This window comes from Salvelinus fontinalis, chromosome 21 (assembly GCF_029448725.1).
Source record: "Salvelinus fontinalis isolate EN_2023a chromosome 21, ASM2944872v1, whole genome shotgun sequence".
Taxonomy (NCBI): Eukaryota; Metazoa; Chordata; class Actinopteri; order Salmoniformes; family Salmonidae; genus Salvelinus; species Salvelinus fontinalis.
Genome location: NC_074685.1, coordinates 12,411,670 through 12,431,258, shown reverse-complemented (window position 1 = coordinate 12,431,258; position 19,589 = coordinate 12,411,670). Strand labels below are relative to the sequence as shown.

Sequence of the window (19,589 nt, the reverse complement as noted above, 5' to 3'; positions counted from 1 at the left end):
GTTCTAGAGAATATCCTATCAACGGGACCTCAAGAAATTTAATATCCTATATTTCGAGGAGTCGTGGCTGAACAAGGACATGGATAATATACACAGAGTGTACAAAACATTAGGAACACCTTCCTTATATTGAGTTGCACCCACTTTTCCCATCAGAACAGCCACACTTAATTTGGGCATGGACTCTACAAGGTGTCGAAAGCGTTCCATGTTGACTCAAATGTTTCCCACAGTTGTGTCAAGTTGGCTGGATGTCCTTTTGGTGGTGGACCATTCTTGATACACAAGGGAAACTGTTGAGAGTGAAAAACCCAGCAGCATTTCAGTTCTTAACACACTCAAGCCAGTGCGCCTGGCACCTACTAACATACCCTGTTCAAAGGCACTTTAATATTTTGTCTTGCCCATTCACCCTCTGAATGGCACACACACATAATCCATGTCTCAATTGTCTAAAGGCTTAAAAATCCTTCTTTAACCTGTCTCCTTCCCTTCATCTACCCTGATTGAAGTGGATTTAGCAGGTGACATCTATAAGGGATGATAGCTTTCACCTGGAATCACCTGGTCACTCTATGTCATGAAAAGAGCAGGTGTTCCTAATGCTTTGTACAGTCAGTGTATCGTCTTGTGAGTGTGCATAGAGTCAGTGCAAGATAGGGTAAATGCAGACCGTGTAACCATTTAATTATCTATATATGGCTATTTAGAAGTCTTATGGCTTGGGGGTAGAAGGTATCTCGGAGCCTGTTGGTGCGAGAGCCGGTGCTCAGATTCCGTTTGCCGGACGGTAGCAGAGTAAACAGTCTATGGCTTGGTAGGCTGAAGTCTTTGGCAATTTTTCAAATCTTCCTCTGACACCGCCTGATATAGAGGTCCTGGATGGCAGGGAGCTCGACCCAAGTGATGTACTGGGCTGTTTGCACCAGTCTCTGTAGAGTTTTGTGATTGAGGGCGATGCATTTGCCATACCAAGCGGCGATGCAGCCAGTCAAGATACTCTAGATGGTGCAGCTGTAGAAGTTTTTAAGGATCCGAAGGCCCATGCCAAATCTTTTCAGCCTCCTGAGGGAGAAGATGCGCTGTCGTGCCCTCTTCACGACTGTGCGGGTGTGTGGACCATATTAAATCCTTAGTGATGTGGCCGCCAAGGAACTTGAAGCTCTCAACCCGCTCCACTACAGCCCTGTCGATGTGGATAGGGACGTGCTCTCCCCTCTTTGTCCTGTAGTCAACTACCAGCTCCTTTGTCTTACTGACGTTGAGGGAGAGGTTGTTGTCTTTGCGCCACACTGCCAAGCAGTGGAGGATCCTCAGAGGAGGAAGGGGAGGACCATCTTCCTCAGTGAATTTCCTTTAAAATATATATATATACTAAATATAGTCACGTCACCAAATAATTGATTAAAACACACTGTTTTGCAATGAAGGTCTACAGTAGCCTCATCGGCACTCTTTAGGGTAGCACCATGGTGTAGCCGTTAGCTAGCTTCTGTCCTCCTGTGGGTACATTGACTTCAATACAAAAACCTAGGAGGCTCATGGTTCTCACCCCCTTCTATAGACTTACACAGTAATTATAACAATTTCTGGAAGACATCCTCTAACCTATCAGAGCTCATGCAGCATGAACTGACATGTTGTCCACCAAATCACAGGATCAAAGAATGAATTTAGTACTGAAAGCATAAGCTACAACTAAATAGCACTGCAGTGCATAAAATGTGGTGAGTAGTTGACAAAAAGAGAGAGAAAGACAATAGTTGAACAGTTTTGAACAAATCATTTCTTCCATATTAAGGAGAAGCAAGAGAGAGACCTAGCTATATTTCGTCTTATATATTTTTTCACTTTCCCTTACGTAGCTAGCATCGAATGCAGCTAACTAATTTAGCCTACTCAAACAACCAGCTCAAACCGAGATGGATTCTATGTTAAGTAGCTGGCTATGGCTATCCAATAATTTATTGCCACGGGGGCCCGCCGGAATAACAGCTAAACTGCTTGCTGCTGACTGTACACTGTACTGCATGATTGTAGCAGGTCACAGACAGCTGATGTTTTGTGCCCTGAAGTCCACAAGCGAAGGGAAAAGGTCAGAGGAGGAGAGCGGGTAGAAAGATGCAAGAAGGAATTATATATATGAACTGTTTGTGTATGCTATGAAAGTGAACTGTGTTTGCGTGTGATCAGGGGTGTATTCATTGCAACTGTTGGACTAATGATTACACTCTAGATCAGCTATATGCAGGCAAGAGTGTGCAAGGCAGTATTGAATGTGTCACTGTCTGTCACTTTGATAACTCAAAATGATCTCGACCGGTGCACCTACGTTGCAATCCTTTATTCATAGGCTAGGTTGTAGCAACCTCATGATGGGTACAGGAAAGATGTGAGCATCATGGAGTAGCCTAGCCATATCAATGTTACATTGAGCTGGGTGAATGTAATATGAATGACAGTCATCCAATATGCTGCAATAGAAATAAGGCCATGTTCATAAAAACATATATATATATTTTTAAACCTCCCTCATCTTAAATGGCACCGACCCCCACTGCTAACTGTAGGCCATCTCACCGCCATCGGTGATCAGGCCTACCACCATTGTGTCATCAACAAACTTTATGATGGTGTTGGAGTCGTGCATGGCCACACAGTCGTGAGTGAACAGGGAGTACAAGAGAGGACTAAGCACATACCCCTGAGGGGCCCCCACATGTTGAGGGTCAGTGTGTCAGAGGTGTTGTTGCCATCAGATGTAGCTATAATGCTGTGGCTACCATGGCTACCATGTAAGAACAGAGATGTCCCCGAAAAACCACAAACGCACGCAAAGGCACGCATGCACACACACAAACTCACACGTGACTCTTTTCAGGAAACTAGGCATATGTCGCACGTCATTCCTTCACAGGAGAGGCACAGGAGAGGCATTTGAACGTAAACATTTATTTTTTATCAAAGTCTTCTGATGACAGTGATGTGGGAAGAAACAGCGATCAACAGTGTTGTTGTCATGGGAGAAGTTGACCGAGTTTTGAAATAAAGAGTATGATAGCTACATTCTGGCTTTTGATTACAAATATGCAGAGGGAGTCAAAAAGAGAACACTGTTGTATAAAACACTTGTCTCTGGATTAGGTCTTCAAACTAAGGGCAACCATGGCATCTGAGACAGAGAGGGAGAATGTTGATTAGCGTTGCTAGTTATAGCCTATTATTAGCTAGCTAGCTAACATTGAACCTAGTTGGTTAGCTTTAGCTACCTGAAGATTCATGCATGGTGGCTAGCTATGACAATCAGTTTGTATTGCTATGCTGCGTTCAAAACAAGTGGGAACTTGGAACTGGGAACTTGGAAATCTCCGACTTCCGACTTGTGTGTTCAAGACAACTGGGAACTCAAAAAAAAACTGGCTCCGAATCCCAAAATCTTTTTGAGCGGTTATCCAACTCGGAATTTCAACTCGGGAACTCGGGCCTCTTTCTAGAGCCCAGACTTTCTGACCTGAAGATCACTGACGTCATGATTTGACCTCATATTTTTCCATTTTCCCAGTTGTCTTGAAAGCACCATTAGGTTCATCGTTTAGCTAGCTACATGTCTAAACAAGACTCCACATCGCCAGATGATTACATGACCCATCAAGTTAGCCAGGTGTGTCTGGGGGTGATTACGTTCATCTATTGTATTGGGGGGGTTATAGCATTTCTTTCACATGACCCATCAATTTAGTCTGGGTAAGAATCATCTAATAATTATAAAATAGTTATACAATATTTATCTGGACACTTTCTATTTTTGATATTGCTACTATGCAAATTTGTAAGTAACCATTTCACTGTACCGTTTACGCCTTCTGTATCCTGTTCATGAGACAAATAAACTTTGATTTGATTTAATATTGTATGTTTTTACCAGAGATGGTAATGTGAAGAACAACATGACTTCCACCAAAGTCAGATGAAGATACAGGCCAAGGACTAGATTTTTTGCTACTACTTTCACCACTTTTAGTCTTGAAATATTTGGTTGTTTACTACCATGCTCACTCTGTTTAGCACATGGCCTCACGTGAATCTTTAATAAAGAGATGGGTGCGGCTAAAGCTTAAGAGGGTGTGAATAATGCTGAATGGGTGTAGACAAAGAAGAGCTCTCCAGTAGGTGTACTAAAACATTCAAGAGACATTTTCTCAAAAGTGGGGTTACAAGTTTAATAACTTTCAAAGTAGAATTACTTTCCCATTGTTCCTCAACTGCAGTGTATGATATATACATTTTTCTAGCTCTGTTATTCTCTACTTTTATCCAGTATAAAAAATACTATTTTAAATTTTGCTACATAGTACTGAATCGAGCCGGTCGTCACTTATGCTGTGGCTACAAGCTTAACCAATATATACTGTATGAGTGTAATTGCCGATGGCACATACGTAGAGGCACATTATCAGAGTGTGTAGCAGCACATATGAATGGCTTCAATGTGTTATCCGGTTGGACCATCAGTGTGGCTCATAAAAATGGGATTCACTAAAGGAGCTTCTGCTATTTTTATAGCAGGAAGGTGAAATGACATAAAGAATGTATTTTCAAATGATGTCCGAGTGCACTACATTGGCTCTGGTTGAAGTAGTGCACTATATGGGGAATAGGTAGGAAATGGAGTGATGAGTGAGGCAGAGCTGTACAATAGGTGTGACACTGACCTGTATATGGGGTCAGACATGATCAGCATCTTGCTCTCGTCCCAGGTCCACTCTTTCCTCTGTGGACAAGGAAGTCAAGATGATGTTAACAATGAATCACAACAGTGGAGATTCAGAAGGAATCTGAAGGTCTTCACGGATCTTCACGGATCCACCTGTACCCAAAATAATGTCACGGGTCTGGGTCAGACCTGATATGATGTCACGGGTCTCGGGTATGTGTAATTTTTTACAACATTTTTAAATTTTAGCCCCTTTTCTCCCCAATTTTCGTGGTATCCAATCGCTAGTAATTACTATCTTGTCTCATCGCTACAACTCCCGTACGGGCTCGGGAGAGACGAAGGTCGAAAGCCATGCGTCCTCCGAAGCACAACCCAACCAAGCCGCACTGCTTCTTAACACAGCGTGCCTCCAACCCGGAAGCCAGCCGCACCAATGCGTCGGAGGAAACACCATGCACCTGGCCCCCTTGGTTAGCGCGCACTGCGCCCGGCCCGCCACAGGAGTCGCTGGAGCGCGATGAGACAAGGATATCGCTACCGGCCAATCCCTCCCTAACCCGGACGACGCTAGGCCAATTGTGTGTGGACCCCCGGTCGCGGCCGGCTGCGACAGAGCCTGGGCGCGAACCCAGAGACTCTGGTGGTGCAGCTAGCACTGCGATGCAGTGCCCTAGACCACTGCGCCACCCGGGAGGCTAGAAATGTGTAATTTTAACTGAATTGTCCCTCGGGTATTTGTAATTTTAACTGAATTGTCCCTCGGGCATGTGTAATTTTAACTGACGGGAGGGCCCCGTACAAATCCGAACACGACTACTGCAGTAGAGAGAGAGTTGAGCGTGGAGCTTGTTGTTGGCCAATCATAATTCATCAAAGTGGCAATAGGCTACAGTCATAGAGCCAGTTAGGATATATCTAATCAATGGAAGATGGAATTAAAATGACGGAATTAAAAGTTAAAAGATAAGGATAGGCTACAACGACCAACAACTACTTAATATTCTGAATGGAGTTGTTGTTATTTGTAACTGTAGGATGAGAAAGTGCATGCACTGCAGCCTCAATAAGCCTAGCTAGCTAATGCTAGCTAGCTTGACTAGCTTCTCCTGGTTTGATTCAGTCAAGACAGGTACTACGTAATCATATTTGATGATAAATAACCTAGCTATGAAAGTGAATAGTTTCCTATAGCGCGAGTCGGCTTAGTTAGTTGCTGTCTCTCCCCCTTTGTTGTTGTTTCACTCGCTCACAGTACGGCCCCTCCCCTGCTAGAGCAGCATCACCACCTCTCTCTCCCTCCTCTCACGATTTATCAGCTCTGGTTAATAAAGTAGCTTAAAAAATACATTTTCTGTTGCTTTCCTCACTCGGATCAGACCGAGTCTGGATCTGACCACGTCTATACGGAACAGGTCTAGTACTCCCAGGGTCCGTTCAGAACGGGTCTCTATTGAACATAGAGAACATTTTATTTATGCATATTGGGTCCGGGTGGGAAAGCCCCAGGTCCATTTCGAAACAGGTTCAACTTTTTGGACCCGTGACGACCTCTAATTCAGAGTCGAAAGATAACATGAAGTCTAAATGTAATATTTTACGACAGACAAGAACACAACATTTACAAGACAGAAGAATCCCATGGATTTGTTGATATAACAATTTTATTCCCCTCATAATGACATTGACATAAGCCATCTCTGATTTGTCCCTTCATAATGACATCATCATAACAATGCTCTCTGATTGGTCTTTCATAATGACGTCATCATAATGACATCACCATAACCCTGCTCTCTGATTGGTCCTTTCATAATGACATCATCATAATCCTATAATTTGATTTGTGTCTTCATAATGACAGGATCATAAACCTACTCTTTGATTGGTCCCTTTGTAATGACATCATCCCAACCCTACTCTTTGATTGGCCTCTTCATAATGACATCATCATAACCATGCTTTCTGATTGGCCCAGCCTTACCTTCTGTTTCTTCCGGAGGACCACCTTGACTCCGTCCACAGACACGATGATGCTTACTTTTTTCTTCTTGATGTTCTTGGCCTTGAACTCATACTGGAAAACACAAACACATATAGGTCAATCACAGACCTCTATGGGAGTAGAGCAACAACAACTACAATCAACTATTTGTCACATACTGTAGGTGAAGGGCTCAACACATAGGTACTGAATGAGGTGAGAGATACCACTCTTACAGTGTAAAGTGCCTAGAGCACTTTACACTGCAGTATAGACAGGTTATTGATCCCCAGGGGAAGTTGCACGCACACACACACACACACACACACACACACACACACACACACACCCTGCTGGCAAAGTGACAGAGTCTTAGAGGCTCCAACAGAGGAAGGCTGTCAGTGTTAGGAGATGATCCCTGCTACACACTAATATATTAGCTATCCTTTAATGGCTTGGCAGGCACATTAAGGAAAGAGGAAAGGACTTCCATAATTCATATCAGTAGCCAAACTAACAATCTACTCAGTGTTTGGTACTATTGACTACAAGGACTCAGGGAGACCATTGTGAAGCAGGGTTCCTTAATATGATCATCTATTTTAATATATACTTTCATCCAAAGCCACTTAAACAACTGTCAACATTGACAGTGACAGACATGTGGCCCGTCATGGCTCATTGGGAATCAACCCCTTGGGTTTGTAGCAATGGACTCTAACCCACTGAGCCATTGAAACTAGAGGTCAACCGATTAATCGGAATGGCCGATTAATTAGGGCCGAACTTCAAGTTTTCATAACAATTGGAAATCGTTATTTTTGGACACCGATTTGGACGATTTTTTAAATTTAACTAGGCAAGTCAGTTAAGAACACGTTCTTATTTTCAATGACGGCCTAGGAACGGTGGGTTAACTGCCTTGTTCAGGGGCAGAATGACAGATGTTTACCTTGTCAGTTCAGGGATTCAATCTTGCAACCTTACAGTTAACTAGTCCAATGCTCTAACCACCTGCCTCTCATTGCACTCCACGAGGAGCCTACCTGTTACGCGAATGCAGTAAGAAACCAAGATAAGTTGCTAGCTAGCATTAAACGTATCTTATAAAAAACAATCAATCAATCAATCGTAATCACTAGTTAACTACACATGGTTGATGATATTACTAGTTTATCTAGCGTGTCCTGCGTTGCATATAATTGATGCGGTGTGCATTAGCATAAAAAGGACTGTCGATGCTCCAACGTGTACCTAACCATAAACATCAATGTCTTTCTTAAAATCAATACACAGAAGTATATATTTTTAAACCTGCATATTTAGCTAAAAGAAATCCAGGTTAGCAGGCAATGTTAACCAGGTGAAATTGTGTCACTTCTCTTGCGTTCATTGCACGCAGAGTCAGGGTATATGCGATAATATTAAACATTTTGTTTTCGAAATGATAGTTTCCGGATTCTACCATATTAATGACCTAAGGCTTGTATTTCTGTGTGTTATTATGTTATAATTAAGTCTATGATTTGATATTTGATAGAGCAGTCTGACTGAGCGGTGGTAGGCTGCAGCAGGCTCATAAGCATTAATTCAAACAGCACTGTGCTTCAAGCATTGTGCTGTTTATGACTTCAAGCCTATCAACTCCCGAGATTAGGCTGGTGTAACCGATGTGAAATGGCTAGCTAGTTAGCGGGGTGCGCGCTAATAGAGTTTCAAACGCCACTCGCTCTGAGACTTGGAGTAGGTGTTCCCATTGCTCTGCATGGGTAACGCTGCTTCGAGGGTGGCTGTTGTCGATGTGTTCCTCGTTCGAGCCCAGGTAGGAGCGAGGAGAGGGACGGAAGCTATACTGTTACACTGGCAATACTAAAGTGCCTATAAGAACATCCAATAGTCAAAGGTATATGAAATACAAATGGTATAGAGAGAAATAGTCCTATAAATACTATATTACTACAACCTAAAACCTCTTACCTTGGAATATTGAAGTCTCATGTTAAAAGGAACCATCAGCTTTCATATGTTTTCATGTTCTGAGCAAGGAACTTAAACGTTAGCTTTTTCACATGGCACATATTGCACTTTTACTTTCTTCTCCAACACTTTGTTTTTGCATTATTTAAATCAAGTTGGACATGTTTCATTATTTATTTGAGGCTAAATTGATTTTTATTGATGTATTATATTAAGTTAAAATAAGTGTTCATTCAGTATTGATGTAATTGTCATTATTACAAATATATTGCAAAAAATCGGCCGATTAATCGGTATCGGATTTTTTGGGTCCTCCAATAATCGGTATCGGCGTTGAAAAATCATAATCGGTCGACCTCTAATTGAAACCCCTATTGGGTTCCAGCTGAACCATGGTGAGAGAGGCTACCTACCACACAGTGACCAGGTGAAACACAGTGACCAGTGGCCTAGCTGAACCATGGTGAGAGAGGCTACCTACCACACAGTGACCAGTTGAAACACAGTGACCAGTGGCCTAGCTGAACCATGGTGAGAGAGGCTACCTACCACACAGTGACCAGTTGAAACACGATGACCAGTTGTCTAGCTGAACCATGGTGAGAGAGGCTACCTACCACACAGTGACCAGTTGAAACACAGTGACCAGTGGCCTAGCTGAACCATGGTGAGAGAGGCTACCTACCACACAGTGACCAGTTGAAACACGATGACCAGTTGTCTAGCTGAACCATGGTGAGAGTGGCTACCTACCACACAGTGACCAGTTGAAACACGGTGACCAGTGGTCTAGCTGAACCATGGTGAGAGAGGCTACCTACCACACAGTGACCAATTGAAACACGGTGACCAGTTGTCTAGCTGAACCATGGTGAGAGAGGCTACCTACCACACGGTGACCAGTGGTCTAGCTGAACCATGGTGAGAGAGGCTACCTACCACACAGTGACCAGTTGAAACACGGTGACCAGTGGTCTAGCTGAACCATGGTGAGAGAGGCTACCTACCACATAGTAACCAGTTGAAACACGGTGACCAGTGGCCTAGCTGAACCATGGTGAGAGAGGCTACCTACCACACAGTGACCAGTTGAAACACGGTGACCAGTGGTCTAGCTGAACCATGGTGAGAGAGGCTACCTACCACACAGTGACCAGTTGAAACACGGTGACCTGTTGTCTAGCTGAACCATGAGGCTACCTACCACACAGTGACCAGTTGAAACACGGTGACCAGTTGTCTAGCTGAACCATGGTGAGAGAGGCTACCTACCACACAGTGACCAGTTGAAACACGGTGACCAGTGGTCTAGCTGAACCATGGTGAGAGAGGCTACCTACCACACAGTGACCAGTTGAAACACGGTGACCAGTGGCCTAGCTGAACCATGGTGAGAGAGGCTACCTACCACACAGTGACCAGTTGAAACACGGTGACCAGTGGTCTAGCTGAACCATGGTGAGAGAGGCTACCTACCACACAGTGACCAGTTGAAACACGGTGACCAGTGGTCTAGCTGAACCATGGTGAGAGAGGCTACCTACCACATAGTGACCAGTTGAAACACGGTGACCAGTGGTCTAGCTGAACCATGGTGAGAGAGGCTACCTACCACACAGTAACCAGTTGAAACACGGTGACCAGTGGCCTAGCTGAACCATGGTGAGAGAGGCTACCTACCACACAGTGACCAGTTGAAACACGGTGACCAGTGGCCTAGCTGAACCATGGTGAGAGAGGCTATCTACCACACGGTGACCAGTTGAAACACGGTGACCAGTGGCCTAGCTGAACCATGGTGAGAGAGGCTACCTACCACACGGTGACCAGTTGAAACACGGTGACCAGTGGCCTAGCTGAACCATGGTGAGAGAGGCTACCTACCACACAGTGACCAGTTGAAACACGGTGACCAGTGGTCTAGCTGAACCATGGTGAGAGAGGCTACCTACCACACAGTGACCAGTTGAAACACGGTGACCAGTGGCCTAGCTGAACCATGGTGAGAGAGGCTACCTACCACACAGTGACCAGTTGAAACACGGTGACCAGTGGTCTAGCTGAACCATGGTGAGAGAGGCTACCTACCACATAGTAACCAGTTGAAACACGGTGACCAGTGGTCTAGCTGAACCATGGTGAGAGAGGCTACCTACCACATAGTAACCAGTTGAAACACGGTGACCAGTGGCCTAGCTGAACCATGGTGAGAGAGGCTACCTACCACACAGTGACCAGTTGAAACACGGTGACCAGTGGCCTAGCTGAACCATGGTGAGAGAGGCTACCTACCACACGGTGACCAGTTGAAACACGGTGACCAGTGGTCTAGCTGAACCATGGTGAGAGAGGCTACCTACCACATAGTAACCAGTTGAAACACGGTGACCAGTGGTCTAGCTGAACCATGGTGAGAGAGGCTACCTACCACATAGTAACCAGTTGAAACACGGTGACCAGTGGCCTAGCTGAACCATGGTGAGAGAGGCTACCTACCACACGGTGACCAGTTGAAACACGGTGACCAGTGGTCTAGCTGAACCATGGTGAGAGAGGCTACCTACCACACGGTGACCAGTTGAAACACGGTGACCAGTGGTCTAGCTGAACCATGGTGAGAGAGGCTACCTACCACACAGTAACCAGTTGAAACACGGTGACCAGTGGCCTAGCTGAACCATGGTGAGAGAGGCTACCTACCACACGGTGACCAGTGGTCTAGCTGAACCATGGTGAGAGAGGCTACCTACCACACGGTGACCAGTTAAAACACGGTGACCAGTGGCCTAGCTGAACCATGGTGAGAGAGGCTACCTACCACACGGTGACCAGTTGAAACACGGTGACCAGTGGCCTAGCTGAACCATGGTGAGAGAGGCTACCTACCACACAGTGACCAGTTGAAACACGGTGACCAGTGGTCTAGCTGAACCATGGTGAGAGAGGCTACCTACCACACAGTGACCAGTTGAAACACGGTGACCAGTGGCCTAGCTGAACCATGGTGAGAGAGGCTACCTACCACACAGTGACCAGTTGAAACACGGTGACCAGTGGTCTAGCTGAACCATGGTGAGAGAGGCTACCTACCACATAGTAACCAGTTGAAACACGGTGACCAGTGGTCTAGCTGAACCATGGTGAGAGAGGCTACCTACCACACAGTGACCAGTTGAAACACGGTGACCAGTGGCCTAGCTGAACCATGGTGAGAGAGGCTACCTACCACACAGTGACCAGTTGAAACACGGTGACCAGTGGCCTAGCTGAACCATGGTGAGAGAGGCTACCTACCACACAGTGACCAGTTGAAACACGGTGACCAGTGGCCTAGCTGAACCATGGTGAGAGAGGCTACCTACCACACGGTGACCAGTGGTCTAGCTGAACCATGGTGAGAGAGGCTACCTACCACATAGTAACCAGTTGAAACACGGTGACCAGTGGCCTAGCTGAACCATGGTGAGAGAGGCTACCTACCACACAGTGACCAGTTGAAACACGGTGACCAGTGGCCTAGCTGAACCATGGTGAGAGAGGCTACCTACCACACGGTGACCAGTTGAAACACGGTGACCAGTGGTCTAGCTGAACCATGGTGAGAGAGGCTACCTACCACACGGTGACCAGTTGAAACACGGTGACCAGTGGTCTAGCTGAACCATGGTGAGAGAGGCTACCTACCACACAGTAACCAGTTGAAACACGGTGACCAGTGGCCTAGCTGAACCATGGTGAGAGAGGCTACCTACCACACGGTGACCAGTGGTCTAGCTGAACCATGGTGAGAGAGGCTACCTACCACACGGTGACCAGTGGTCTAGCTGAACCATGGTGAGAGAGGCTACCTACCATACAGTGACCAGTTGAAACACGGTGACCAGTTGTCTAGCTGAACCATGGTGAGAGAGGCTACCTACCACACAGTGACCAGTTGAAACACGATGACCAGTTGTCTAGCTGAACCATGGTGAGAGTGGCTACCTACCACACAGTGACCAGTTGAAACACGGTGACCAGTGGTCTAGCTGAACCATGGTGAGAGTGGCTACATACCACACAGTGACCAGTTGAAACACGGTGACCAGTGGTCTAGCTGAACCATGGTGAGAGAGGCTACCTACCACATAGTAACCAGTTGAAACACGGTGACCAGTGGTCTAGCTGAACCATGGTGAGAGAGGCTACCTACCACACAGTAACCAGTTGAAACACAGTGACCAGTGGTCCAGCTGAACCATGGTGAGAGAGGCTACCTACCACACAGTGACCAGTTGAAACACGGTAACCAGTGGTCCAGCTGAACCATGAGGCTACCTACCACACAGTGACCAGTTGAAACACGGTGACCAGTGGTCCAGCTGAACCATGAGGCTACCTACCACACAGTGACCAGTTGAAACACGGTGACCAGTGGTCCAGCTGAACCATGAGGCTACCTAGACCAGTGCTGAAGTTGGAGTTGAAGACATTAAACAACAATACATGTTTTGTTCCTTGTTCTTCTCCAAATAATGGTTGGGTGAGTGATGAGAACACTGAGCTGAGCTGTCTGACTGAGGTACTGATGATGTGAGTTCCCTAGGAACAAATAGTGACATTCATATTCAGTTGGCTTAACACTAAACACTACACTGAGGATGAACAGGGGACAATGATCATTCCTATACATTCCCAAAATGTTATCTTTATTTAAAGGAAAACTTCATCCAAAAACAATCTCTTGGTATTTGTTTCATTAGTCCATTGTTGACCTAGTCCCAAAATGTTTTACTTGTCAGCAATCAAGTTTTCAATACATATAACTTCAAAATACAGAAATCATCCCTGTATGATGCATTTTGCACGATGCTGCGTTATGCGTCATATGATATTCTGTAGTTTGAAAGTTATATATCTTGAAAACTTGATTGCTGATATGCAAAACATTTTGTGACAGACCGGTTACTCTATTGCCTCTTTCATTTGGGATTGCTACATCTGTTCCTCTTCTCATCCATTCTAATGTCATGGCACTCCACATGCAATCCAATCCCAGGCTGATTAGCTGATTAGCTCATGCTAATGGGTATATTAATGTTTATTTCTGGACAGTTGACTTCTAGCAGCAGCTGCCCTCCCCTGTGGGTGACGTTAGGCCGTTGGACCTTGAGAAACATCTGACCATAGGATAGTTTCCCAGTCAGTGTTGATCTCATCTGTCTGTATGGAGGGCTGAGAGCAGGAGGTCCATTATTAAACGAAGTCAGTCCTTGACTGAGCCACATCAACCCGATACACACACAAAGGAACCCACACACACGTTGATGAAAGACGAACATAGACACACGAAAAAAAGCATGTAGACACACATTCGCACACACACTGTACACAAACACTCAAACACACCCATCCATACCCCCCCCCTCCCACGCCCCCAAACAATCCATCCTACTATATACTGTATTTCAACATATAACAATAAAACAGCCCAGGTTGTTCAGTTCCCAAATTTCCCGGTTCCCAGAATAGGGGTGCTGCTCTTCTCATCTTCTGCTTGTTGGCAGGATGGGACATGGCAGCTGTGTGTCTGCTCAGAGTGGCTAACACACTTCCTGCGTGTCTGGCCATTGTGTCGGCTCAGAGGAAGTCTAGCTAGCGGAGTTAGCATGTCCGCCACGTCGCCTCCACTCAGCCTCACGGTTCCTCACTTAAACATGAACCCAGTTAGCATCAACTCTGACAACTCCAAGGCCAGGATTGTGTTCATTAAGGCATGTGATGGTGTAACGTCAGGAGAATGATGGGTGTGGAGTCAGGCGCAGAGAGCAGAAGTCTCCCGGGAAAAAACGCTTTAATGTCCACAGTAAACAGGAACAGGTACAAAAATGGGTGAAGCCAAAACACAGGCGCAAACACAACCCAAAGACCACTGTTACATAAACCGGACAGCGAAACCCCCAAAATCAACAATACACCTCCTACGTACAATAACAACAAGCCCGCACAAACACAAGCGGGTTAAAGGAACTTAAATAGTACCCACCCCAAAAACCCAACAAGGAACAGGTGAAACCAATTAGACAAAAACAAACGAAAAAGAAAAAGGGATCGGTGGCAACTAGTAGACCGGCGACGACGACCGCCGAGCGCCACCCGAACAGGAAGGGGAGCCACCTTCGGTGATATTCGTGACAGATGGAAATAATTTAAAAGCATTTTGCAACAGAAAACCAGGTTCAAGGCCTGAGACCAGGGTTGTGTTCATTAGGGGAACACAACAGAAATTGCTTAAAATATTTTGCAATGGTAAATGGAATTGAGCGTTCATTACTGGACGAGGAGAGGTAGTCCTTTGCCATTTTTCAGTCTGTTTTGTTTGGTGCCTAATAAACATGACCAAAGACTACAGAGTATACCATAAACGTTTGGTAACAGTCTACAAAAACAGTATGGTAAAAGTCTACCATAACTGTATGATAACAGTCTACCGTAACAGTATGGTAACAGTATATCATAACAGTATGGTAATAGTTTATCATAACAGTATGGTAACAGTCTACCGTAACAGTATGGTAACAGTCTATCATAACAGTATGGTAACAGTCTATCATAACAGTATGGTAACAGTCTATCATAACAGTATGGTAACAGTCTACCGTAACAGTATGGTAACAGTCTATCATAACAGTATGGTAACAGTCTATCATAACAGTATGGTAACAGTCTATCATAACAGTATGGTAACAGTCTACCGTAACAGTATGGTAACAGTCTATCATAACAGTATATCATAACAGTATGGTAACAGTCTATCATAACAGTATATCATAACAGTATGGTAACAGTCTATCATAACAGTATGGTAACAGTCTACCGTAACAGTATGGTAACAGTCTATCATAACAGTATGGTAACAGTCTATCATAACAGTATATCATAACAGTATGGTAACAGTCTATCATAACAGTATATCATAACAGTATGGTAACAGTCTATCATAACAGTATATCATAACAGTATGGTAATAGTTTATCATAACAGTATGGTAACAGTCTACCGTAACAGTATGGTAACAGTCTACCGTAACAGTATGGTAACAGTCTATCATAACAGTATGGTAACAGTCTATCATAACAGTATGGTAACAGTCTATCATAACAGTATGGTAACAGTCTATCATAACAGTATGGTAACAGTCTATCATAACAGTATATCATAACAGTATGGTAACAGTCTACCGTAACAGTATGGTAACAGTCTATCATAACAGTATGGTAACAGTCTATCATAACAGTATGGTAACAGTCTACCGTAACAGTATGGTAACAGTCTACCGTAACAGTATGGTAACAGTCTATCATAACAGTATGGTAACAGTCTACCGTAACAGTATGGTAACAGTCTACCGTAACAGTATGGTAACAGTCTATCATAACAGTATGGTAACAGTCTATCATAACAGTATGGTAACAGTCTATCATAACAGTATGGTAACAGTCTATCATAACAGTATATCATAACAGTATGGTAACAGTCTATCATAACAGTATATCATAACAGTATGGTAACAGTCTATCATAACAGTATGGTAACAGTCTACCGTAACAGTATGGTAACAGTCTATCATAACAGTATGGTAACAGTCTACCGTAACAGTATGGTAACAGTCTATCATAACAGTATATCATAACAGTATGGTAATAGTTTATCATAACAGTATGGTAACAGTCTATCATAACAGTATGGTAACAGTCTATCATAACAGTATGGTAACAGTCTATCATAACAGTATGGTAACAGTCTATCATAACAGTATGGTAACAGTCTACCGTAACAGTATGGTAACAGTCTATCATAACAGTATATCATAACAGTATGGTAACAGTCTATCATAACAGTATGGTAACAGTCTACCGTAACAGTATGGTAACAGTCTATCATAACAGTATGGTAACAGTCTACCGTAACAGTATGGTAACAGTCTATCATAACAGTATGGTAACAGTCTATCATAACAGTATATCATAACAGTATGGTAACAGTCTATCATAACAGTATGGTAACAGTCTACCGTAACAGTATGGTAACAGTCTACCGTAACAGTATGGTAACAGTCTACCGTAACAGTATGGTAACAGTCTACCGTAACAGTATGGTAACAGTCTACCGTAACAGTATGGTAACAGTCTACCGTAACAGTATGGTAACAGTCTATCATAACAGTATGGTAACAGTCTATCATAACAGTATATCATAACAGTATATCATAACAGTATGGTAACAGTCTACCGTAACAGTATGGTAACAGTCTATCATAACAGTATATCATAACAGTATATCATAACAGTATGGTAACAGTCTACCGTAACAGTATGGTAACAGTCTATCATAACAGTTTATCATAACAGTCTATCATAACAGTCTATCATAACAGTATATCATAACAGTATATCATAACAGTATATCATAACAGTATGGTAACAGTCTATCATAACAGTATGGTAACAGTCTATCATAACAGTATGGTAACAGTCTATCATAACAGTATATCATAACAGTATATCATAACAGTATATCATAACAGTATGGTAACAGTCTACCGTAACAGTATGGTAACAGTCTATCATAACAGTATGGTAACAGTCTATCGTAACAGTATGGTAACAGTTTATGGTAACAGTCTATCATAACAGTATGGTAACAGTCTATCATAACAGTATGGTAACAGTCTATCATAACAGTATGGTAACAGTCTATCATAACAGTATGGTAACAGTCTACCGTAACAGTATGGTAACAGTCTACCATAACTGTATTGTAACAGTCTACCGTAACAGTATGGTAACAGTCTACCATAACTGTATTGTAACAGTCTACCGTAACAGTATGGTAACAGTCTATCATAACAGTATGGTAACAGTCTATCATAACAGTATGGTAACAGTCTATCATAACAGTATGGTAACAGTCTATCATAACAGTATGGTAACAGTCTACCGTAACAGTATGGTAACAGTCTACCATAACTGTATTGTAACAGTCTACCGTAACAGTATGGTAACAGTCTATCATAACAGTATGGTAACAGTCTATCATAATGGTGGAAGGCCCTGTATGTTGGGGGGGACAGAAAGAGAGAGGAGAGCTAACGTTATGCACCGGCCTCCCGCATGGCGTGACCTTCCCTATCCACGGTGCCATAGGCTAATTGGCTGGCATGTCTGAGCATGCCATGGCCTGTTACCACACTTAATATTAATGCACTGAGATGTGCAGGTGTGTGTGAGGTTGGGTAAAATGTATGTGTGTGTGTGTTTGTGTGCGTGTGTTAGGATAGGCCTACATATGTGGGCAAGTACACGTACCAGCGTGTGTACGTGAGTATGCTTGTGTGTGTGTGTGCCTGTGTATGTATAATGCCACCATCTCTCTACTCTCCTCTGCTCTAGGTCTATGGTGATTAAAGTTTCAAAGCTAATTACTGAGAGCAGGGTCCTGGGAGAGCTGATTAAATAGAGGATGAGCAACGAGATGGAGAGAGGGAGCGAGACAGACAGGGAGGAAGAGAGAAAGACGGGGATGAAAGAGGAAGATAGGAAGAGAGAAGGAGAAATGAAAGAGGGACGAGGAAGAAGAGAGGAGACTGAGCGACAGACAGGGATGAAGAAAGATGAGAATGAAAGTGGAAGAGAGGAAGAGATGGAAAAAGAGAGAGAGAGATTGACAGAATCAGTCACAAGGCAAAAGTTTTGATTCTACACAAGCCCCTAGCACAGTTCCACTGTGGCATGTTGATGGGAATTTAAATCTCACATGACCATGTTCACACAAGAAAACATTTGCTGAGTGCAAACCCTACTAAACAGATGACTTTAAAGATGAGGGGGTAGCAGGTAGCCTAGTGGTTAGAGCGCTGGGCCAGTAACCAAAAGGTTGCTAAATCGAATCCCCGAGCTGACAAGGAAAAAATCTGTCGTTCTGCCCCTGAACAAGGCAGTTAACCCACTGTTCCTAGGCTGTCATTATAAATAAGAATTTGACTTGCATAGTTAAATTAAAAATACAAATAAATGAGTAAGAGAACAGTAGGACATCTCTTTCAGGCAGGACATCTGTGCAGTGTTTCCTTACCTTGTTTCCTTACCTTACCATTATATAGGCGGGACGTGCCCCACACAGATCTGTTCCAAAGAACATTGGTTTCAATGGAATATTTAGTTTAAAGAGACACTGGATGTTGATATGACAGCATATACTCCTGCCAGACAGAGTACAAAGACAGTGAAACAGGGTCATCACTGGCCCTAAGTGCTGCTGTCTCTCACTCTGGGTCTCAGTAGCACTGTCTGCCCTTAAAAAAACACTCATTGTACTTTATACACACACACACACACACACACTTACGCACGTTAACCAAGCAGTCATACAAACACATTCACACACACACTTTCACACACACACACACACACACACACACACACACACACACACACACACACACACACACACACACACACACACACACACACACACACACACACACACACACACACACACACACACACACACACACACACACACATCAAAATGCCACCCCCCAGAGTCCCGGTCACACACTTTTCACTCCATCTCTATTTGTGTAAAAACTCAAAAATGGCAAACGGAGCTCTTTTATAATTCACATTTTGTGTCAGCATCCTGCTGGAGGAAAAACGTTTTTTGTAACTTCATCCAAGTATGAAAATTTTATATTTTTCTTTGCTTAAGTGCAAAAGTGTTGTGAAATATTCAAGATTTAATGCACTTGCATTGTTCTCCCTGTTTCCGTCATAAACAGCAGCGCAAACAATTAAAAGTTATCACGACACGTAGCTCCCTCGGGCTCGCTCGCCGAGACGTCATGTAAAAATAACAACTGACCAGGAAGTGTTT

The 19,589-nt window shown here is 43.9% G+C and overlaps 1 protein-coding gene across 5 annotated transcripts in view; it reads right to left on the bottom strand.

Annotated features, from left to right (window-relative positions):
• si:dkey-34e4.1 (carboxyl-terminal PDZ ligand of neuronal nitric oxide synthase protein) overlaps positions 1–19,589 on the bottom strand; it is a 204,242-nt gene that overhangs the window by 82,653 nt on the left and 102,000 nt on the right. For all 5 annotated transcript variants that reach the window (XR_008753913.1, XR_008753914.1, XM_055873905.1 and 2 more), the window contains 2 exons: positions 6,699–6,791; positions 4,713–4,771 (listed from right to left, as the gene is read on the bottom strand). Coding sequence is in view for 3 of the 5 variants with exons in the window: in XM_055873905.1 (XP_055729880.1) it covers positions 4,713–4,771; positions 6,699–6,791 (152 nt within the window). In the remaining 2 variants the exon portion in view is untranslated. The remainder of the gene's footprint in view (positions 1–4,712; positions 4,772–6,698; positions 6,792–19,589) is intronic.